Genomic DNA, 24,886 nt, shown 5'->3' with positions numbered 1-24,886 from the left:
TTACATTTAACAAGTTGACACCTTGGTGCCACAAGTTGGGAGATTGTCTCACCATGGGAAGCCTTCTGTAAGTAAAATGCCTCAGTTTCCCTCTTTCTCCTCCTGACTCCTAGACTTTGATTGCTGGATTGGGCTTCCATTAAAGGCAAAATTAGGGAGATGACTCTGTTCCCTTTCAGAGGGCTTCTTGCCATTTACACTCCTGATGTATCCCTTGCTCAGCACATTTTTTTTTGCCTACATAGTTTCTTTGCTATTGAAGTTTTCACAACTGCTATAACACTTAATCAGCTATATTTCACAAACTCTCAGTGTCTGTGCATTTTATTAGATCTGATCTGCACCTTGCAGTTAACTTAATAAAAACCCCATATGGCAAGTTCATACAGAGGCAAAATTTAGTTTTTAAAGCTGCTCTTTTGGCTGAGCCAGCTGTAAAAGGAACCAATTTCTCCCTACTCTTATACCCGGGTTCTCCAACCTGCTTCTGTTGCTTACTGTGCACTATCTGGGAACTAACTGGATTCCTTCCTGAGCCAATTCAAATCATTGAGATAAGAAAATCAGCCCAGGAAAAAAAATAATAGGCTAAATGAACCAAAAGAGTGCCCAATCAATGCCAGAGATAAAGCAAAGGAGAAAACAAGAGCAGAGGTAACAAGAAATATAAAAGGAAGAAGATTTAAAATCTGTATTAAGTGAAAAACTCTGAAAAATTACAGTACATGTCAGCAATTACAGTTCAGACACAGAGATATTTAACTGCTATTTTACTTATTTACACCCTAAAGGGATTTTAAAGCCCTAATTTATTATTTATCCCATAGCAATTCAAACATGCTACAGCAGCATTTTATACTAAAAGTAGTCTATAGTACACTAAAAATGAGCTTCTCTTCCAGATTATTCACAATTTTACAAGATTAATGTTCAGTGCTGTCCTCCATACACATCAGGCCAGTACAGCTAATACCACTTTTTACTGCATGTAAAAGAATACAGTTTCTTTCCACACCTATGTTTGACAACTCATACTTGTCTAGCAATGAGATTCTGGTGCAGCACTGACTCCCATCAAAACATTATATAATAGTCAAGGAGGGAAAGTGAGACAAATATTCTCATTCTTTCTTCTAACACTCCCTTGAGAGAGAAAGGGGACAAACATAAATATATAAAGACTACACACTTGCTGATAGCACCAAGATGTCTGCCAATCTCAGATGCATTATTAGGCCATTATGGATTATTGAGCATACACCTACTGTGTTTAACCTGACACCTGTCAGCCTGTAGGAAACACAGAAATACCTGAACACCTCCTGAACCTTTCACATACAAGGCAAAAAAATCTTGTTTTAGAAGCTGATGGAAATAATTAGATGTTTTATTTTCAGAAATGGCTCCGTGGATATTCATTGTCCCATCTTCCTGACAACTTCAGGGTGAGATCAATTCTTACAAGTTGCTCTAACCAGTAAAAGGCTGAGCAAATTTAAATGCATAAAGACTCTAGACTCACACAGCCTAAATATCAATACTGGGCTTTTTGCTACACTGGGCCCTATGAGTTCTACAGCTTTTAAAATAATAAGTGTGCTGCATCTCTGAATGTGTTATGTCAGTAGCTACTCCTAATAGTGGAACTGCTAATCCTAACGTGGCAACGTGGAAGATGCTACCAGCAAATTATAAAGGTTATCATCATTCTGTCAGTCTCTTCTTCACTGTGAAATGATTAACACTCAGAGAAATCCATGTCACAAGAACGTTCTGGGGTGGCCATAAATATTGATACTGCAGTTATAAATAAATGTGAAGAGCATGACAGAATTTAAGATGCTGTCGTGCTCTGACTAACTACAGCACTAACTAGAGCAGTTAATACTGCCTGTGACACCCATGTGATCTGAGTTACAGCTCCTTGGTGGGTTATATCTGTCACCAAGGACCTGAGGAACAGAACAATTATTATATATCTTTGTCTTCAGTTTCACAAAGAGAATTTCTGTTTGAAAGATACAGTTGGCTCATTACAACACCTCAATCTAAACTAATTAAGATGCAGCTGGGTAAGGGATGGGAAAAGACACCCTCCATTGTACTCACAACCTATGCTGCTTATCTGATTCTGCCCCACTGTGGGGCAAATCTTTCCAGTGCCCTCAAACACAAATACTGTTTCCCCCCACTTATCTTTATCCATATGACAGTATTTTAGAAAGCTTGTTTCTCACACTTTTGAGGCTCACAGGAGCAAACTATAAGGCAAGGTTTTCTTCTTTTGACTCATTACAAGCAGGGATATAACATTCCTAACAGTGGAGTCTGTGTATTTTTTCCCAAAACAGACAAAGTTGTCTAAGTATGTAAACATACATGGGAGCCCTAGTGAACATCCCAGTCTGCTTCCAGACAGTTTGAATGGAATCTCTTCATTAGAAAGGTATTTCATCTCACTCAGCAAAAACAATTTTCAAACTTAAATGTAGTTAGACCCTTACCAGAAAAAACAATGTCAAAACATAAGAAAAAGCCCTTTGGAGACATTTTAGCAAAGCTGAAATACACTCTTAATTGTCACTTGTGAACTATGACAATCAGTGTATATTGCTGCTAGGTGATCCCAAATTGATGGCAGTGACAACAGTGAGTTATTGCTAAGTTAGTGAGTGAGAATACCAGGCTGGATGAAGCTTTGCTTAGTGCCCATTAGGACCAGACCTGAAGCTTTTCTTTTTCACAGAGAAGCACTAGCTAACATTTTTATAGGAAAATTAAATGTGACAATCTGTAAATTATATCAAATCACAATTTCAGTTGAAACAGTATCCCAAACTATTGAAAAGCAAAGCTCAAGAGCTTCCACAGTACTTTACTGCTACACAGTACCATAGTCTTAATTTTCTTATTTCCTCCTGTAACTGGTTTCCATTGAACCTACTTGCTATAATAAAGTTTCCAAATATTAGGATAAGGATTGCAAAATGGACAAACAGTTAATTTTTGCCTGAAGCCTTTGTTAAATTTTCTGCACTGCAGCTGATGGACTTCAATATTTACAGTGGACCTAATCCAAAGTGTACTTGAATGAATGGGTATATTTCCATTAGTGTCAACAGACTTTAGAAATAAACTCTGATATCAGACACTAAGTGAGCTGCAGAAATAAACTGATCCATCTCATAGAAATCCAGCCTGAGTGACCTCACCTTATAATGAAAAGATGCTTCCTGAGTTACAGTTTTATTTTTAGTTAATCAAGAAATATGTCTGCTTCTTCTTGGAGAGCAGTCATTTAAATAGCATCCTTTAAAAATGTGTTTCAGTTGATCTTTCAAAACTAACCTCCCCAAAGGCACTAGTGGGTCACAGTCAAATTACTTGGCATTTTATGATGAGGATAAAACTCTGCTTTAATCCTCTCAGACATCCCTCATTTTTGGAAATTAAAAGCCAAGTCTCTAAAAACACACTTTTCCTTTCTGAAAAGCACTCAGTCACATACTTGATCCAATCTCTACTCAAGACTGTACCTAAATTCCTTATGATATTAATGGGATTCTGGATATGCTTCTCTGCTCTCTTGAATGAGGTTATTTTCCAGAATGCAAGGCTGACTAGATGCATGGCTCACATATTTTTGCCCCAAAAGAATCACAGAATGGGTCAGGTTGGAAGGGACCACTGGAGGTCATCTGGTCCAGCCTCCCTGCACAAGTAGGGTCACCCCAGAGCACTTGGCACAGGATTACATCTCAACTGGTCTTGACTATCTCCAGCAAGGAAGACTCCACAACTTCTCTGAGCAACCTGTTCCAGTGCTCAGTCACCCACACTGTAAAGAAGTTCTTCCTCATATTCAGGTGGAACTTTCTGTGCATCAGTTTCTGCCCATTGCCTCTTGTCCTACTGCTTGGCAGCACCAAGCAGAGCCTGGCTCCATCCTCCTGAGACCCTCCCTGTGGATATTTCTGTAAATTGATGAGGTTCCCTCCCAGTCATTGCTCAAGGCTGAACAGGTCCAGTTCCCTCAGCCCATCCTTGCAAGAGAAGCTCCAGTTGCCAGAAGCTTTGTTGCCCTGCACTGGATGTGCTCCATCACAGCATCAAGGTGGGTCCCAGGCAGCACACCCACACTGGCACTGCCAGCATTCACCAACACACAGCAGAGTCTCTCCTTAATGAGAACAAACAACACAGAGCCACAGCATCCCTTTTACCACTCCTCTCCTGTGATGCCACCTGGACAGTACCTGTGGGCGGATGGTGTTATTTCCTTTCCCAACATTGTGAACAATCCCAGAGATGCAGAGTGGCCCAGCAAACCCAAGCAGGTCAGCCAGGATACGGAATGTGCTGCTGAGAAGCAAGGGTCTTCCAAAAGCACAGCAGAGAGCACGCCAAATGGATCTGGAGCCTTGGGGAGATGATGATCTTTTGTTCTGGTCAGAATTAAATTCAAATTAGGAAGAATTATGTTATACATTAACCTCAGGTCTGATAGATCATTGGTATTTTTATCACTGCTTTAATTCATTGACAACCATTTGTAATCTCTCAGGTAGAAAGTAGAGGAACTACAACTATTGTTTCTTTTTGTAGAGGCAGAACAAAGCAATAATTTGCACTTCCCTCCACAAAAAGAATCATGATTTCTTTCCTACCCTAAATAGAAATCAACTAAGTGTGTTGTTTGTGGCCTGCTCTGGGAGGAAAAATATAAACAGGGAGAGAAGTGACAGGTTTTTTGTTTTCTGGTGAACACAGACTGCATGCACACACTTTTTAGGCAGGATGAAAACAAGTTCTCTTAACACCTTGCGTATGCTCAGCTCCCATTGAGGAGTGAAAATTAATTTGAACCAAGGTAGTTTCAGCCCTGAACTCTCTTCTGGACAAACTATAACTGAAATAACATGGAAAAAAAAAAATAGCCTTGCAAGGCCTAATTAATACTGACTGTGTAATTGAAAATTTCCAGGGTCTTATTAGGAGGAGTAATGGTGTTCAGTGAACACAGTCCATGATTACTTCCCACATTAAAATAGAGGCTGTACACATTTACACAGATTTAACCAGTAAAGTTCGAGAAACTTCATTATTTGTACAAGGTACAACTGAGAATGTGGGCTCTTGGTAAATGGGCTGCTATGCCAAATGAATATACTTCATTTGTATCATATCTGTTTATATCTCTGTGTCGTGCTCATGTGATAAAAAGTGATGAAAAGCACCAGCTCTGAGTAAGCAGGCAGACATAACTCCATGCTTTGCATACCTTCTGTGCTTCAAAGGCCTCATTAAGGCGAATGTAATTGGTCAGGGCTCTCATAGCAATGGGAAGCTTGCCTATGGTCTTCAAGTCTATTGGCTTTTTATGGGCAGTCTTGATGAATGTGTTCATCCACCAGTATGTTCCTTTGGATAACAGATTCACAAAGGGCTGCAAGAATCGGACACCAAGATCCTGGAGATCCTCAGGAGGTTTAACTTCTTTAGGAGTTTTGAAGAAAACATACCTCTGGAATCCAGAAAAATGCCAGCAGAATCATGGTAAATGCATAGAAAATACAACTGCACAAAGAATAGATAAGGACATTGCAGATAATCAATAAATCAGTGTTGGTTTCTTAGAAGACTCTCAAGTACAACCAATACAGCAATCCAGTTTCCTCAGGTACTGAGGATAATCAGAGTCATCCAGTCTAGAAATAATTAAATCTTATCATTCACTAGGACTCTGCTTATGGTGAAAAAAATTTGCATACTTGTAGGAAAAAACGAAACAGAATCAGAACCATCATGGCTGGAAGAGACCTTGAAGATCATCCAGATCAAACCAGGATCACCATAATCACCCCAACACTGTGCCTCCAGACACCTCTGGAACACTTCCAGAGGTGGTGACTCCATCACCTCCCTGGGCAACTTATTCCAGTGCCTGCCCCCTGTTTCAGTGAAAAAAAGGTTTTCTAATAACTAATCTGAGCCTCCTTGGTAAACTTAAGGGTATTTCTTCTGTCCTTTCACTTGAGACATGTCAGAAGAGACCGACCCCAGAATTATTTAAACAGTATTTAAACAGCCCCAGCTCAGCTTTGAGTTCCAGGCAGCACAACATGGGGCACAGGGAGCTTAGGCACAGCCCTGAGGTTATCACTGGGATTCACCTCCCACACCACACTGCTTCACATTTATTTGCCCAGAACATGGAGCTACTGGCACTGCAGCAAGAGAATTTACAAGGAATTATTTCTTTCCCTCCTAAATTTAATTTGTGCACAGTTGGTGAGTGCCAGCTGAAGGCAACTTTGGCATTTATGTATCCAGCAGTCTCCAAACTCTCAGTTTAGATTATGACTGCAGACACTGCAGAGGGGAAAAAAAAAGTATAGCTAGGAGTAACCCCAGTAGTCCAAATACATCACTTATTGTCTCTTGGAAAATGAGAGATGTTATTTGAGTGTCTAAGAAATTCTCTGACAGAGCAGACAATTCCTTTCTACCAATTTTCTCTTGCATCAGAAATACTTGGCTGTCATGACTGAAGCAGAATAATTTAAAAATTTACAGCAAATTCGAACAGATGAAATTGATCTTAAATTAACAACAACAGTCTGAAATTTTTTGAAATTACAGATCTATCTGGCCTAATAAAATAGTATTAACCTTGGATTGTCAAATATATTTCTATTTCTAACTGGATTTTTCTTTCTCCTTTAGTAATGCATTTTACACCAAGTATCTAGAAAAGAGAATAAAAAAAGAAAAAATAGTAATAACCCAAAAAACAACCAATAAAAACCACAGAAGGAGAGTTCTAGCATAGTTACTTACCCTCACCCTGATGACATTGATTTCTACAGCTAGTAGCATTCCATAAAGAACAACCAAGAGTCCTGTGAGGCAAAATCGAAGCTGAGAAAATCCAACTCCATTATCACAGAACTTCACAAATTTGATGGTTTTAGTTATGAAAGCTAAAGTCCAGTAGAACAGCAATGCTGTAGAGATAAAAAAAAACCCAAACAAATTAACCAGCTCCACAGCTGCAAAAATATACAATAGCATTATAAAACATAATTAAGGAAGAATGCAACAAAATATATAAAACCAGACAGTGGCCTTTCTCATGTCAAACAGAAGCCTAATTTAATTTCACAAACATTAAAAATATTAAGTTAATGTTAGTCCTAAATGCACTTTCTATTAGATTTAGTGATATTTCAAAAGTTTCACAAAGTGAAGTCTGCTGAAGGAAATTTCATCTGCTGCAAACTTGTGACCACAAGATCAGTTCAAGGGAAGATGTTGTTCCAAAAGTGAAGGTGCCTGTGAATAATGTTCTTAAGATTTGAATAATGATACAGGACTGCTATGAATGGAAATGAGTGGCTTGGAGAAAAATTCCCTTTGAATCTTTGGGATGTATCAGGAACAGATATTAAAATACTTTGTCCAAACTGCTGCTGCACTGTTGTTCAACACAAATTCTACACATGTAATTCACAATGTAGATGAAACAGTCACATCAAGGAAGGATATTCAGGCATTCATGGAATACAACTTTCACTTTCTGATGTTCTATGAAACCTCCTGTCTCAAGGTGCTCATGCTGCCATCAACTACATATAAATAATCCTGGAATAAGCTCTGGTGATTTGGAAGCACTCTGCACACCATTCATCACACCATAAGCCAGCTCCTGTTCCCTATTCTAAAGGAAATGCCTCCCAGCTTTATATTCTTTTCAATGAATCTTTCATTGCTGTTGTATGTGCCATGGTGCAACAGATGGAATGAGCTCCAACTGCCAAGAAAAGCTTGGATGTGCTTTCCAAGTGTCTTGCCAGAACACCAGAGGAAGACTTCAACCAAGGCATTAGCAACTGGAAGTCCAGCTTAAATATGGATAATCATCAGGAAGTTGCATAAATTTCAAAGAAATGGTGGTGTTCCAGCTACCCTGAGGCACCAGAAAGCTCTCTGGAGATGTACTCTGGGGCTACCCTTTCCAAGCAAAGCTAAATACAATGCAGACAATCCATGTGAGATTTGGGACTGCCAGTCCTGCTTCCACAGAAATCAAGCTAAAACCTCTCCTTTAAACGAGGACAGAGAATGGAACAATACAGGAACACTGTGCATTAGGACATTTGCCAAGGGAGTCTCTCTTCCTGTAAAATTAAGAGGCCAGTTCATAAGAGGAAAACAGTGAGTGATCATGTATTTGCACATTGCACTTCAGTGGCCAATGCAGCTGCAAAGAGGGTTTAAAAGATATACTTATCAAATTTTTCTCATAAAACTTCATGTGAAGCTTCTTTCCATCTTCCCAACTTAGATTCTTCTCACCCTGTTTCAGACTGCTTCTTTCTTTAGAGGCACTATTCCCCCCTATTCACAGTACTTCTGACTATAAAGTCTCACTTCATCCAAGAATTACATTCCATGTTGTTCCACTCTTAACCACCTTTATCTGTTAAACCTTGTTTTGTAAACATTGCACACTGAAAATATCCACCAGTGGAGGGCTTCCAAAAAATGACCAAGCCAACAGGTCTTTACATATGTCTTAGATATAGAAATAAGAACTAGCAGAGCCATTCTTCTATTTAGAGTTTAAATAAAGGTCTATATGACCTTCTAGTATTATTGTTAAAACATTAATTTACCTTTCATCTAAGAAGTATTTTAAATTACCAAACACAACATTATAAGGTGGTAAGTGGCCACTTGCTGCCACACTTCCTTAGAAACATGTGAATTTACTTAGCTTGTCACTTTTGAATCTGTATATCTAAATCTTCAATCTGTGAATCAAGTATATCTAAATCTTATCTGGAGAATGCTCACAGGCCACCCATGGCTCCTTAGAAAATACAATTGTGGCTCTATTCTTTATAAATTATGTTTTTTATTATCTGGCTGGTGAGTACCTTTTAGCTGAGAGTTTTCAGAAACTATTTCTGAGAACTTCCACTGGTCTGAACTGCAAAGTGATCAGACCACAGAGGCACACTTATATTTAATGGATTGCTTTAGACCTATTCTAGATATCCAAATGACCTCACTTTTTCTTGGGCCATAAGGTAAGATACCTCAACACCAGGTTACACCTCTGAAAAAAAAGGCAATGTGCAACTCAAACTCCTCCACACCTTTACTGAATTAAGCCCAATCTAAAATGCCAAATGTTTAACTGGATGAAATTTATTAATTAACCTGTATCTGTTTGGAGGGAAATTTTTTGTACTAAGCAATAAGCAATATTTTTATGCAGGAAGTTCCATTTCAAAGAATAAATTATTTCAAGGGGAACAATTAAAATGCCAAGGGACAAAAATTTTGAATCAGAAAAATACATCTCTGTCTAGTACTAGGAAGGCAGTCATATAATTTAGTTTTAAAAATAGGACAATAATTTAAAATAAAAATGTGCTTCCACACTACCACCCATTCCAGATTAAAACCTCAAAGTCCTGTTGTTATTTCATGGTTTTCTCCTACTATTAATTTTGTTAGGCTTATTTATTTTTTAATCCAAGAAACTAACTTTAAAATAGTGGAATAAGATGCTACCATTCAGCTGTGTATTTTAAACATTGAGAAAGCACCAAATTTTCCAACCCAGTATGAAAACTATTCTAAAATGAGTCCTGCTTAACTGCACAAATGTTATGCAACCATGTGGTGCAAAGAGCTAATCAAAATCAGCATTATTGTGAGAGTGCCCTGGTAAACAGCACTTCATGGGAACAGCTACATTTGTTGAAATATAATTACAGACCAAAATCACACAGAGAAAAACACATTCAGACCAGATCAAGGTATTCCAAATAGTTGGGTCACTCAACTGCATTAATGAACTCAATCATTAGCTTCAGTGAATAAATATTCCAAAGCTTATCAACTTATTTTGATAAGAAATACTAAGAATGACTGCTACAAAATAGACAAGTGCCTGGGCTAAAGCTGAAAGGCAGGAACAGAATCAGTAGAGAAACTCTGAGTCCTCCTTTTGGATACCCAAGGAAATACATTAATCCCCCACATCTGTCATGGTATCTGCCTCTTACTTGTTTATGGAGAGCTACAAATGAATTTGGTTTCTTTAAGGCACAGAGTGAAAAGGATCTTTAAAAAATAACACATCTCAAAATTTCATGAGATTGGAAAATTTTATCCTCTTCAGAATTAATGAACAGACCTTTAAGGGTCCAATGCCCTGCATCAGTGATAGTTCCCCTGCTGGGTTTAATAGATTTTAGATAAGGCTGTGTTAACTTTGCTTTAAACAGTTACCAACTCTTTGCAGCTGTGAGCATTCACCCTGCAGCTGAGATGATGTCCTACAGTTTGCTGGAAATTCACTGATGCTTAGAAGCAGCAGGCAGGGACATCAGCTCTTCTCCTTTGCTCAGCATGTCTGCAACATTAGATCACTTCTACACAAACCCTGTTTCCCCTACACCTAGCAAAAAGTTTATCACCAACTCAACTTTCCCTCATGGTTCTCATGTATCTCACCAAATGAGGCTCCAAAGCAAAGCTGCTTCATGGCCACACTGCACTCTAGTGGGTTGACAGCTGAGTAAAGGTATAATTTAACTATCTGCACTGGGCTCAGTTGCATAAAGTGCTCATTGCCTCATCCCAGATGTCAATGCAGATAGTTGCAATTAAGATTGAAAAATGACAATCCTCACAGTTTGTGCAGTTAAGAACAAAGGAGAGAGACTTCCAGAAATGTCTGACTTAGGACAAATAAAAGAAAAAAAATAAAATAAAGATCAAAGATCATCAGTGTGTGAAGATTTTAGACTAAAATTCACATTAGTGGGAAAGACTGTGATTGTCTAATTTTCTTTTTTGTCTAAGAGCTATTAAGATCAGATTTTCCAAAGGAGTCTTCCTTGCAAATTCTTGCAAAATTAAAATTCACCCATAATACTTAAGTAATGGCTGGTATTTGTTGGTACAACTTTTTAGTATTCAAGTATTGTCCAGAGTTTATCCAGCATCAGCACACTAAACAGTGATAAACATTACCATAATAAAGAAATCTCTGTTGAGCAGGAATTATGCAAAAATGAGTAATCAACTACCAGCTGTAAGTTTGTGCTACCCTTCTCAAAGACTTAACAGCAGGAATGTGGTAGTGACACTAAATTATTTAACGCAACATTATACATCTGAAATAACAACAAAAAGCCCAAACAACAAAACAATTAAAAAACCAAAACCACAAAAATCACTGCTTGCTTTACAGGCAACTGTAATAGGCTGGCAATGCTTCCTGAGGCATAATGCCTTCCTGTGAAAATGCATTAAAAAAGTGTAGACTTTTTAAAAAAGCAACTAAATGACCTCTACTGCTCATAAAGGATAAAAAAGATCCTGCTTCAAAGAAAGGTACAAGGATAAAAGCAGTCCCAAATGAGAAGACAAAGGTTGCTAAGCCTGGATAGAAATCTAAGTCTTTGGAGACTAATTTTTTTTCAGGAGTTACAGCCTCCTTCTGCAGAACAGGATTCTCACTTACCCCAATATGTAGTTCAAATTAATCTTCCAGATTTAAAAGCTTTGTCTAATCCAGCTGTAACTGACTTTCCCCCAAGTGATAAAAACTAGAATAAAACTTTAATACATAGAGCTGCAATGGCACAAGGCAAACTTTAGCAGGATCTATTGATACAGAAATTCAGCTCAAACAAAATTTGATGAGCCAGGACCACCAAAGAGATAACAGGATGTGATTAAGCATGTGGACATCTCCAGTCTGCAATCTGCTTAAACAGATGAGAACACATGAACAACTGCATGACTGCCAGTAGTAATGGATTTTCTATAGATACAGTTTATTCACAATCTTGCAAAATACAGAGTAGGTTGCTCTCATTCATAGCATTTTCCATTCAAAAGGCCTTAAAGAAGTTTTCAAAGGGAATTTTGGGAACATGAAGCAAGAGCAAGCACGCAGAATAATATATTCATGACTGAAAATCAAGGATGTCATTCCTTAACTCCTTGCATGTTTCAACAGACCATGCACACAAAGATTTCTTCACTCTTACATCACACTTCCACACAGCAGGCTGACAAGCAGGGGATTTGGATTTAATTTCCCATGCTACTTTTCCCACAAAAGCAGTCTTTCCTAGAAAAGTCTTTGGCATTCTTAATCCCCAAAAACACAACACAGACTATTATTTGAATTTAAAAGCATTAAAAATAAAGAAATGTTTGAGCATACATAGAGAGGTAGCTTTGGTCCTACAAGACCTGTCACTGAGGAAGCAGACACACAGCACCACAGCCACACTTCCAAGTGCAGGGACTTTGAGACATACCTATTAACAGTTTGGGGAAATTGGATGTTTCAATATTGTGGTAATAGACAACTGATGTGATGGCTGCCAGGAATGCCATTCCAGCTGGCATGTACAGGTGTAAGTGGCGAGATTCAGAAACCCTTTAAAACAAACAAACAAAAATTCTGTTAGTCAAACCTCTCCACTATTTAAATGTTTCCCTTTTAATTCATGAACTGTACCCAGCTCAGATGTAAGATTTTCCAGAATGAGTTGTGGATGCAAACCTCTCCAAGTTTTAATTGAATTTATGTCCCTAAATTACACAGTTGGATGTCAAGTTCCTCCCCTGTGCTGAAAATGAAAGGTGTGCACTTCTATATCCTACTGAAACCAATTGGAACATTGTTTAAATTAGGACAAGCAGCTCAGCTCCAAAATGAGAAAAGTTAATTTAAGCTAAACTAGTTTGGGAGCTGTCCATCAACATATGCAGATAAGACCAACTGACAGCACAGTTCAAGATTTTCTACAGAAGCATTTTGTGGAAGTGTTTCATTTTTTTCAGTTTGGGAGAAGGAACAGCACTGCAGCACAGGAATTACTTACAGTGAGGTCTGTCTTCAGTGACTGCAAGCCAACAAACAAACCCCTATAACAGAATCACACACACTTTTGTTTTTGTGCTATAAGCAAAACTGTGCTGATGCTTTGCTTCAGGTAGCAGCAGAAGGGGTTCTGCCAAATACATTCCTTTGGGAATATTGCAATTGTTGGGCAATGTTGGTGGTTTGTGCAGCATTCAACAGAAATATGTTTTCCTCCTCTTTTCTCCTATTTATTTTCTCTTCCTTTCCTCTCCCCTTTTTTTTTCTCTTACAAAGAGCTTTTAGTGCCCTATGCTATCAAGTGCTACAATTTCCTCTGCCTCCCAGCCAGCTTCACCAGAAGAGGCACCAAGAAGACTTCAGAACATAAACATGTAGGGAAATTCACACCTTGCCCTCTGAATGGATTTCTTCTTGCTGCATCAAATGCTACTTTGGTGGAGTCTGGAGAGACAAGATGAGCTGTGCTGGGAGGGAGATGAAAGATCACCACAGGACATCACATTTCTGAGAGAAGAACATTCCAAATGCACAGGAGCTCAGGACAACCATTTCCTGCATCTCTGCTCTAGAAAGGAGAGCCTTCCCTCAATGAAGATTGTGGTGAATTCTGTAGAGCTGGCTGGAGCCATGCTCACAGCCTGTCATGAACACTGAATTCCTCTTGCTGACAAGAGCTGGATGTCAATACAGCAAAATGAGAAAGGATTCTCTGAAATTCCTAGTAAAGCCAGGAGGTTTTGTACATCAGGGCTGAATTCTCAGCGAGGACAAAAAAAAACCCAACAAGAACAGATTTCTTCAGACAGCCTAAGCTTCAGAAGGTAACACTGCAGCAGTGGGAGGCTTTTTAAAATCTATTTATTTCACAGTTGCTGGAATTCCCCTATATAACTGTACCTCCAATAGGCTGCTTCTATTGCTGAGATGCCAAAGCCTTTAGCACACAGTTGCTGTGAAAAGGACTCACCAGCATGATCCATTTTGGTTCTTAGAAAGCTGATGAGTCTCAAAACTCTCTTCTATTCACTGGAGCCCTCGCCAGCCTGCTGAATGCTTGGGAAGCAAAACTGTGGGTTGGCACTCCCCCAGCAGAGCTCCAAGCTTTGATTCCCATCAGGTGACACCCATTACTTAACAGCAGTGTTCTGAGTCAAGTCATATAGCAAATAAACATAATGAGAAGCATTGCTAATGAGTAAAATAAAGGAGAAAACTCGAAGCAGGAGATTTTGCTCCGAGCATCCCACACCCTGATAATTCTGAATATACAAGAGAAAAATTCCTTTTAAAAAAAACTGGCACTGAGAAAAATCCTATACATATACATTGAAGAGAAGTTAAAATAATAGTGATGATATCACTTTCTACACCAGAAGTCTGCAGTGCATTTCAAACTGGTTGGTGGATACTTCTTATATAGATGGCTAATTGGAGAGCTTTTCTTCTATTTAATGAGGAGCTTCCATTTCATAATCCTTGGAGTCAAATTCATAATCATTATGAAAAATTATGCCTCTCTTCATAGGAAGAGATCATATTCATTGTTATATAATTAGCTTTTTTTAATAATAAATCACTCTCCTGTATCACTTGTTTCACTTGGAATAATTCCTTTCCACACATTTCTGTTTAGTGACATCCTAAGCTGAATAACAGATGATGGCTCATGCTCACATAACATGAGCTGCTCTGCTCCAGGTAACAACAAGAGATATAGTGTAGGATCATCAGATGAAACTCTGTGAGGTGTGACATAAGGCCCAGCAGATTAAATCCTTTTATTTAGATGAAAAGAACTCTGTTTGGGGGTGAATGGTGTGACCTACTGTGCATGTGGGAGTTCCTCCTAAGTAAGGACTGTGGGATTGGGTCCTTGGACATAAAACATATCACAAAAATGTCACCATCTGCTTGAATCATTAGGATTTATCTATGATTGCTCTTTGGAAAGATAGTGTCACTAAGCTGAACTAAAAATGATGAAGGTCAGTTGTGCGTGTGCACATCACTTGGCAAGGTCTATGGAATTTCTGGTACAAGGTTGGTAGGTTAAACACTAGGAAAACAGATTATATGTTCATAACCACAAGGAATATGGTTTAGATGACAATTTGGAGAGGGAGGAAATAGCTACCCTGAAACCTTTAAATGGCTCAGTGCTACCAGGAGAAGGCAGATATACACTTACCCATCAGACACTATGCCCTCTGCAATTTCACACACCAGCACAAACAGGAGGATAAAAGTCAGTATCCAGCGTAAGTTGTGGCCAGGAAAATGAAGCCATGTACTGTGATGTATATGTACTTTGGAACTCTGACTTCCCCATCCTAAAAAAGAAAAGAGAATTATAGAGAGCTTTCTAAACAAGAGTGACACACAAAGTTCCTGCTTACAAAAAGCCCCAAACCATATATGTAACAACCTTGCATATTAACATTGATGCAGCTGTGTTGTGAAACATATGTGTATCTGAATATTATCAGAACTTTGCTCTCATTATCTCACTTCACATGGAATAAAATCAGTAATTCAGAGAGGATGCAGCCTTAAATTCCTATGCTTCTAGCAACTTACTATCAAGTAATTACATGCACTAAGCATCTTGCAAATCTATTCACAGCTTAAATGAACAACATATTAACGTTCTGACAAACAAACACACACACTGTAATAAACGCCCTATTTCTTTTCCCTTTGATTATTGTAAAAAGAAAAAGGATGAGGTGTGAAGCTTTATCTCACTAAAAATTAGCAATAGTGGGAGATGTCAGATAAACGGAGAGAACCCTAGGCAGCTCTAGAGCTGACCCCGTTTTCGCAGTCGTTCTGGCTGCTCTTTCCGCCCCGGACCTTCTCCTATGCCCAGGAGCCGGTGTTAGCCCAGCCCGAGCCGTGGCTCCCCGCGGGCCGCTCCAGGCTTTGCAGGAGGGGACCCGGAGCAATGACAGCCCCGAGTGCTGAACCACCGGGCCACCTACCGGCCCCGCCGGGCTTGTGACATCGAACCACAGCCTCCTCAGGTACCGCTGGACCTGTAATGAGTGCGGGCTGCCAGGCGGCTGTGACCCCGCAGGAATTGCTGGGACTGATATTTCATAATGCAACACCTACTTGCCAGCTGTCCTGGGCTTTAACAGCACCTTTATTTCTGCTTCCTGTCAAAAGCGGCAGGGCAAATGCTGCGGTCTCCTCCAGCATGACCCGCTCCCGCCTGCCTGCCGAGGGGTTTCACCTGCGGCGAGCCCCGACAGACGGACACGGGCGGACAGCGGGCGGTGCGGGGGCAGCGCGGCCGCTGGAGCATCCCGCATCCCGCAGCGCATCCCGCCAGCAGCGCAGCCTCCCCGCACGCACGGGAGGCAGGGCAGGGCAGGCCGGGGACACGGCAAGGGGACAGCGGGCGGGCGGGGGGACCGCGGCACGGCGGGGGAGGGAAACCACGGCGAGAAAAAGCCAGGCAGGGGGACACGGCAAAGCAACGCTGCGGGGAGAGCGGCGCACGGAAAAGAGGGCAAACAGCAGAGGCACAGGCGGGCAGGGGAAGGGAGAGCGGCAGGCACCCACCGATGAAGAGGATGGGGAAGGTGATGAAGAGCAAGAAGACGTGCGGCACCACGTTGAGCGCATCCACGAAGCAGCCGTTGTTGAGCACGCCGTGGTCCACGTTGTAGGCGGTGGAGTTGCCCTCGTCGCCGCAGAACGCCAGGGCCATGGCGGGACCCTGCGCGCAGCCCGGCGCCGCCTCCGCCTCCGCGCACATCAGGCGGGGCCGGCGCGGCCGCGGCTCTGCCCGCACCTGCCGGCAGCGGCCCCGAACCGGCCCCGGCCCCGCTCCGCCCGCCCGGCACCGCCCCGAACCGCCCCCGAACCGCCCGGCACCGCCCCCGAGCACCCCTTCCCTTCCCGCACCCTTCCCTTCCCGCACCCTTCCCGCACCCTTCCCGCACCCTTCCCTTCCCGCACCCTTCCCTTCCCGCACCCTTCCCTTCCCACCCCAGAGCACCAGACCCGTGTTCCAGGGCTCTCGGGGCTCGGTGTTGAGCGCTTTATGCATCGTTAATATGACAGAACATTAAATATCCAACACTAAATTAGAGATGACAGAGGAGTTACAGATTAAGGGAATCGTGTTCTTTCAACCTTATCAGCTTTTGCGTTTTTCCTCCACAATGATAAAGACCTTATTAGATTAAGTCATGTATTCAGGCATACCCTCTTCCCAAAGGAGACTTCAACATTATAACCTGAACAGATGTTGTGTATGTGCTTTACCTTTTTTTTTTATACCCAAAATGAGTTAAACCCTAATCGTTCTTCCCCCTCCACCAAGACTGCCTCAGTCTCTGAGAGTCAGATCATTAATTTGAGTGGGCTCCAAATCACTCCCTAAGCATTTTTATGTACACCAAAATAATCTATAAATCAAACTTTCCAAACCCCTTTTTGCTTCACTAGAAGTTAGGCTCAGCTGAGCCAAAGCCAAGCAAAAACTGATCAAATACCTCTCTGCAGGGGGATAACACTGGAAAGTAAAATGTGATGTGCATCAGAGATCTGCACCTGGCACACACTTTCCAGCAGAGGCTGAATGGATGTCCTAAATTCAAACATCTCTGGTATGTAGCCATGAAACACTCAACAGAAAGATTCATGACCAAATTATCTCCCTTGGAGCACCTTCCATTCCTAATGGTGTTTCCCATTGCTTTGTTGAGTTTCTAACACAACTTGCTGCATCCTACAAAGAGAAATGCAAACAAATAATGCACATCTATCCAGGCTTTACTTTTCAAAATGCAAAAGTTACAAGTTGGCTAAATGCCTCTAAGGGAAATTAACCCATAAATGAAAAATTTCCTTCTTCCTTCAATGTAACAGAGTACATTCAATTTCTAGGACAGACAGCTTCACTAATAGACCTGAAAATTACTTTTGTCATGCTGCTGTTATTGATCTTGCTGTTGGACAGGAGCAAAGAAAAAGCAATTCTCTGCATATAATGTAATTTCCTATATATGGTCTTTTGGAGCTATAGCAGTGTGGTTAAGAATAAAAATGAAAAGACAAACCCCAAGCCAAATCCTGTGTATATGTATTTCAAATGTGAAAGTTACACCCACGCTGGAAAGACTATAATTATTTTAAGTTTTGGACAGAATCCAGCATTCATTTGAGCTTCTGGTCAAGCTCAGCTCTGTTATCCTAATAGTTATTTAATAAACAGAATGAGCAGTTTACATGCAGATAATTTAGAAGTCATTTATATTGTAGCATTTCCTGAGTCCCCAAGTGACATAAAATCTCTGTGTTACACATGAACAAACAGCAACAATGAACTTGGAAGTTTACACCATGGGGGCTGAAATCATGGTTAAGATTTGAGGAAGAATTTAACACAGAAATTAAAGTTTGCCAACATCACCAAAGAAATCCAAGAACTGAGCTCACATGCCCAACCTCTGCATGTTTTCTGAACCTTTAAACCATCTTCCTTTACTACAAGCCATTAATCACAATATTTAAAAAAACATGTTTCTCAAACAACAAAATATCAGTTTTGAATTTGATTTTTAATTTGAAATTTATCTTTTCAATAATTTTCAGACATAGCCTGGATTACATAGTTAATGTGGTGGCTTAGAATTAATGTTCTCAGTTCAGGTCCTACAACAGATCTGTCACAGAGCTAAAGCTGAGTCAGAAATGTGTTGGCACTCTGAACAGAAAGATGGTGGATTAAATGAGGAATTAATGACTTAATGAAATACAGAAAAATACCCAGACTGACAGAAATCAAAACAGTTGGTAAACTGAAATTGGTAAACTGAGCAGGCATAGCAATAAACAGGGACACACACACTCACACACACACCCTCTGAATAACTCACACTTCCAATAACAATGTTCCAATTTTGTCCCTACTGTTACAATGAAATCAAGTGAGTAATCTGCACGCATACTGGTCTTGCTTACTAAAGCATCAAATAACAATTTCTTTTTCACTCGCAAATGGTGAAACATCCTTCACAGAATAATGCTAAGGCATAGTTTGATCCCTTTCTTAGGAAAGGCTTAGATGTGATTGTGGTGTCAAAGGACTGAACCTCCCTAGCCAGACTATCTCTGCTGGTCCTGTGGGCTTTGGAGCAGGTCACAGAGGAACAATTTCTTTCTCAAAACTGTAATTTCATGAAGCTTTGTAAAGCAAAATTCCTTTTCAAAGTACAGAAAAGGCAACAAAAAAAAAGTGAAACCAACAGGTATCCATGTTTATCTGCATGTTGCAAATGCAATCTAATTTTCCACTAAAGTCCTTTTGCATCTTATTTCTCTTACTCCTGACTATTTCCATTTCATAAGAAGTCAGTTTCTTACTTCATTATCTCAGGGTATCTATTAAAAATGAGACATCAAGTTAGTTGCTGGCAGCCAGTAACACATTCAGTAGGTGACTGAAAATATTTTGAAAGAATTTTGATTATGTAAAATTGATTTCCAGAGACACAAGGACAATATTTTTAACTCAAGGAAAAATCACTTTTTGTGCTTGCCTTGTAATTTTTATTTTGCCTACAGGATGCAGACAGGTTTTGGTTTTGTAGTAAAGTGCTGACACTTCAGAATTCAGTTGTTTTTAACAGTTATTCATTTATGTAGGAGCTTCCATTTTTTCTTTCCTACCTTTGTCATTTGCTTCTCACTCCTCTTATTCAGCTGCTTCCCAGTGACTTCTCTTTTTCATCAATGAAGCACTCTCTTCCTAAAAATAATGTTTTGCTACTGTAGATCACTCTGCAACTTTGTGCTTTTGTTTGCATCTAGAAACACAGACAGAAAAACTTCCAAAGTTTTGAAAGTTCTGAACAGCCACAGCCCATGTTCAAAGTTATGATATTTGGGTATGTAAACTTAACCATCATGCAGGAAAATTTCAATTTTTTGCATATTTTAAAGTCATTAATGGGACCATTATAAATAGAAAATCTTAGGAAAAAATGCTAACAAAGCAAGTTCTCATTGTGATTTAGAATTACCTAAATAATATGAACTGAACTGTGACTTCTGGTTCCTGTTAAATTCTGCTCCTGAAGAAGAGAGAAAAAGCAATATATATGAGTGGGAGGAAGCCATTCAATCCCTTTCTGAAGCACACTGGGAAAGGTTAAGGGAAGAAATGGGAGAAAATCACCTCCAGGGAAAGTGTTATTTTATTCTTGTGGAACAAAAAGCTGCATTCTCTCATTTCATAGAAGATATTATTTAACAAACAAACAAAAAAAAAAAAAAAAAAAAAGAAGGAAGAAAGGCATTTCAGGAATTTATTTGAAAAATAGTCTAAGGTACTGCTATTGAAATTCATGCAATAATCATATTCATATAATCCTAGAATGTTTGGGATGTAAGGGATCTTAAAGATCACCCAGTTCCAGCTCCCCTCCTATGATGAGGGAGACCTTTCACCACTCCAGGTTTCTCAGAGCTGCATCCAGCCTGGCCTTGAACACTGCCAGGGATGGGGCATGCACAGCTTCCCTGGGCAACCTGTGCCAGTGCCTCACCACCCTCACAGGGAAGAATTTCTTCTTGATATCTAAACTAAACCTGACCTCTTTCAGTTTAATAATAGTGCAGAGATTCACAGAAATAGCTGTTCTTCTCTAAATAAACCTTATTTATTTTTAATTACTGTCTCTCATTAAAAATTAAGAAAGAACTTATGAGTAAGCATATCTATCTTTGAGTGGAAACAAAATACAAACTCTTTGTAGGGCAATCATCTTCAGGCAAACATTCAGACAAGTGTTTTGGAACAGCTTATCTTTAAGAGTGTTCAGCCACATCTTGTGGCTTCAGCCACATCAATGACCTCTATCATTAAGTCATTTTATGAAGCACATTCTCCAACAGCCAATATAACATCCAGCCAATTAATCTCACTTTGAACTAGCTCCTCAGTTTAACAGCAGCTTCCTGGTTCAATAGAGCCAGAGCAGGGCTGACTTGACCCCTGAAGCCTGGTGAAAAATGTCACTTTTCTGTTCATGCACTCTCCTTTGCAGTGTTCAACAAACGCTGACACATCTGGGGCTACCTTGCACTACTCAAGGTGAATCACCTGAAGGGCTGCAGGCTCTTTCCTTTACCAGCCTGACCTAAGGATATTCCTGATGCTCCCCTGCCCTCCTGAATCTTCACAACATCAACCACAACCCTAAACCAACTTTCTATTCACTCCTGACTATCCTTGTGCACAGATGAGCTTTCACAATCTCTGCATGATCTCACTGATCACCACACACCTTAGTTTCACCTCCAGTATCTAAATGGTTAATGTTTTGAGTACTCCCTGTGTAGTACTTGTAGTACAAGTGTTGTGTTTTCCTCTGGGGAATGAGCTGAGTGCTGTGAACTAACCCATGCCAATAAACAACTCGCGTCCTGGCTCCAGTGTGGGATTCTTCAGCAAATATTATTTTAGTTACTGATTCAGTTCAGTGCTGTTATGATGCTCCCCTTGTATATGGGCTCTTGTACATAAAAGATTATTCTGCCTGTTTATAATAAGAGAATTACATGCACTAACAAATAACTATAACATATATCCAGCATTAATTTCCAAAAGATAACAGGGATAGAAGTCGCTGGCCTTTCTTGGAACCCTTTCAAAAACCACAAATTAGACTGAAAATTAAAGTTTTGAATTGTTTTTTGAAGACTATTAGAAACAAACCAAAGATGTCATCTTTCCTTTTCAGAATATGAAACAGTTTTCTGCTTAGGCATACAGAGTTTTAGTTAGTTGATTTGTTTATTGACCATCAGGAATTGTTCCCCTCAATTTCTCCAGTGGGTGAAACTGACACAACAACTAGAGAGAAACAAAGCTATCAGTTCAGAGTTGGATTTGGAAAGTGTCTATCTTGTGCTGCTTTTTGGCAAAATCATGCAGAAAATTTTTAAAAAAGGGTGCTGTAATTTAATGAAGTTTTGCACTTCATAATTTTCTTCTATTTATTTTTAATAGGTTGCAATGTGGCATTTATTCTAGCTCTTAAAATAGTGACAAAAAATTACATTGTGGATTCATAAAAAAACCTCAAAACGTGAGCATGCACAAGAGGTTTGTTCCTGTATAGCAAATGCTGTTAATTCCCTGTTGTGGTTTATCACATGCCTAATTAATCTTAAAAGGACTATTTCAGGAGACATTTCTCTTGAGTTCTGCCCACATACAGACTACATTTGGGATTTTCAGAGGCTCAAGGGAGTTAAAACAATCAAGGCCCATAAAAATAAATTAATTTAATAGTTTAGTAATTGAACTTAGACCCAGTAGTATTTTTTTTCTATTTTTTTTTCTATTTTCATGATGATTTGAACCTGAAGCTCGTTATCTCTTGGAGTAGCACAGTGTTGTTTTTTGTACAGCAAAGTGCTATACCTGTATTTGTAGGAGTGAAGCTCTGCAGGAAATTAAATTGTCTATGACATCCTTACCTTGCAGCAGTAATTCCTGCATATTCTCACTTAGGGCAGAATCCACAGCCTCAAACCAGCCAGAGATCCTCTGCTCTGGGTAATGATTCTTTATTCTGTCAATATTTAGGAGGTATTGAGTAGCTTTTGTAATAAGGCAAAAAGTAAGAGACAGCTGTTCTACTCCCTCCAGTATTGAAAGCTGGCATTATTTTTCACTCTCTATAGCAAGAGAAAATTATTTTTTTAACATAGTCTATAAATTTGTATAGGAAAGTTAAAAATTTGTGACAACAATAAGACTGAGTAGCAAACCTTCTAAAATCCCCTTAATGCAGAGTCAAGGAGGCTAAAATTATTGACAAGTTTAGATTGCATTTAATTAGTGTTTATAGTCAAAGAAAAGAGGGAAAATTCTGAACTCTTTTAAAGCAGCAAAATCAAATAACAGAAAATAACACCACGGCACACAGGAAACAGGGTTTGCTGAGAGAGGCCAGGCTCCAGCCCTGGGACAGCAAACATTGTCCTTAGGATTCAGGGTCATGGAGAGTCTCAGCTGTTGGTGCAAATGCCATGGGTCCTTCACACCGTGAATAGCACACAGCAGTCACCTCACAGATCCTGCCCTGGTACTTGGGACATCCTCCACTCTTACAACAAGGAATTCCTTAAGAGGGGAAGGTAATTGGTGAGTGGGAGTGGTGGATGTCCAGGTGAATTTTAAAGTGTTACAGGCCCAGGGACAAGGAGGACAAGGGCAGCCTGGCCTGGGGCAGCCATGGTGTGGCCAGCAGGAGCAGGGACTGTCCCTTGTGCTGCTGAGGCCACATTGCCAGGGCTGTGTCCAGTTCTGGGCCCCTCAGTGCAAGGAGGACACTGAGGGGCTGGAGTGAGGGCAGAGAAGGGAAATGGGAGCTGGTGGGAATCTGGGGCACAAGTCCTGTGAGGAGCGGCTGAGGGAACTGGGGATGTTCGGCCTGGAGAAATGGAGGCTCTGAGGAGAACTCATCCCTCTAGAACTGCCTAAAAGGAGACTGGAGCCAGGTGAGGCTTGATCTTCTCTGAGGAACAAGCAATATGATGAGAAAAAGTAGCTGTGCCAGGGAAAGTTTAGATGGGAATTAGGAAATTTTTCTTCACTGAAAGGGTTTTCAGGCCCTGGGGCAGGCTGTTCAGGGAAGTGGTTGAGGCTACATCCCTGGGGTTATTTAAAAGCCATTTGGATGTGGCACTTAGGGACATGGTTTAGTGATGGACTTGGCAGTGCTGGGTTAAGGGTTGGACTTGATGACCTGGAGATCTTTTCCAAATTAGCGATTCTGTGATTCTGCTTTTATTCTTACATAGGATTATTCTCTCTCTGAAAACAAGAAAGTTTAGAGGTCGGCCAATGTTTAAGACGTATCAGGAATCTGATGCTGAGTGGCATTTACATGCACTATTATAATACAAATGGTAACAAACAATTCAGTCCAGAATGTAAAGCAGCTGCAGATCTTTCTGTAAGAACAGCTTTGAAGAAAGTATGAGCTATTGGTAGAAATATGATGTGCCCATTATGAAAACTCGTATAATTAAAGAAAAATCTACACTGTTGTGGTAAAAAGTTGAAAAAGTTCTTTGTGTTCCTGGTAATGGTTATAAAGAGAATAATTTATTTTTCCTTCAGAAGTAGATTTCCCCTCAGCACATGTATTGGTTTTTCCTGACTGGCAATACCACAGGGCTGAAGACAATGTTTTATACTGTAAATCTCTTCTCAAGAGAGAAGCCATATTGTTTTGTTGTAGATTTTTGGGAAAAAATAAATATTTTCTCAAAGTAGAATGTTTTCATAACACAGCATATGTTGCACTGTCTGAGTCTGTAGCATTAGCTTTGAAAACAATGCTGACTGGTGACTGGCAGTCAATTTGTAGTGTGCAAAAACTGTAAACAGCTGTGACTGATAGAGCAGAAATCCTGCTGAGGATATAATGAGAATTGACCAGTAACATGAATGAGTGCTGTCAGGTTCTATAGCTTTTAGAATAAATAGCCTGTGAGACCAGTTTGTAGAACACAGTAGATAGAAAAGCCCTTCTTTGCAGGAATTAGTTTGTAGGGAGTTTGCAGAGTCTCTTTGGGTAGAGACTCATACTAAAACAGTTTCAGCTATTTCTCAGCCATTTCTCATGGTTCCCAGCAGGTACCAACACCCTTGGCTGCCCACCTGACACTGCAGGGGGATGTGTCAGAGCCATCCATGTAGGGCACAATACCCACACACTGATCTTCCCTCCCACATGGGATTATTCCCAATCCTCTCTCTCTGGCTGTAGGTAGCCTTTCTCAGCACGCTCTCCCCAGGCTATATTTGTCTCCTGTGATAAGGCAGCACTACGAGCCAGTGGAGACATTCTGCACGTCTGCGTTTTGGCAGCCCCAGTGTGGAGGGCCATGTCAAGGGCTGAGGCTCAGCCATGGAGGTTTTTC

General features: G+C 40.2%; 1 protein-coding gene across 1 annotated transcript in view; it reads right to left on the bottom strand.

Moving 5' to 3' along the window:
* The window catches only part of ABCC8 (ATP binding cassette subfamily C member 8), a 72,088-nt gene extending 55,329 nt beyond the window's left edge, over positions 1 to 16,759 (bottom strand). Inside the window, exons 1-6 of the mRNA XM_079307901.1 lie at positions 16,496 to 16,759; positions 15,117 to 15,258; positions 12,357 to 12,478; positions 6,841 to 7,007; positions 5,282 to 5,524; positions 4,257 to 4,445 (exon numbers count right to left, since the gene is read on the bottom strand). Of these exons, the coding sequence (XP_079164027.1) occupies positions 4,257 to 4,445; positions 5,282 to 5,524; positions 6,841 to 7,007; positions 12,357 to 12,478; positions 15,117 to 15,258; positions 16,496 to 16,691 (1,059 nt within the window). The 5' untranslated portion in view covers positions 16,692 to 16,759. The remainder of the gene's footprint in view (positions 1 to 4,256; positions 4,446 to 5,281; positions 5,525 to 6,840; positions 7,008 to 12,356; positions 12,479 to 15,116; positions 15,259 to 16,495) is intronic.
* Between the last annotated feature and the right edge of the window lie 8,127 nt (positions 16,760 to 24,886).

Source organism: Erithacus rubecula (assembly GCF_903797595.1).
Source record: "Erithacus rubecula genome assembly, chromosome: 6".
Lineage (NCBI taxonomy): Eukaryota > Metazoa > Chordata > Aves > Passeriformes > Muscicapidae > Erithacus > Erithacus rubecula.
This window is presented reverse-complemented; position numbering and strand designations above follow the sequence as displayed.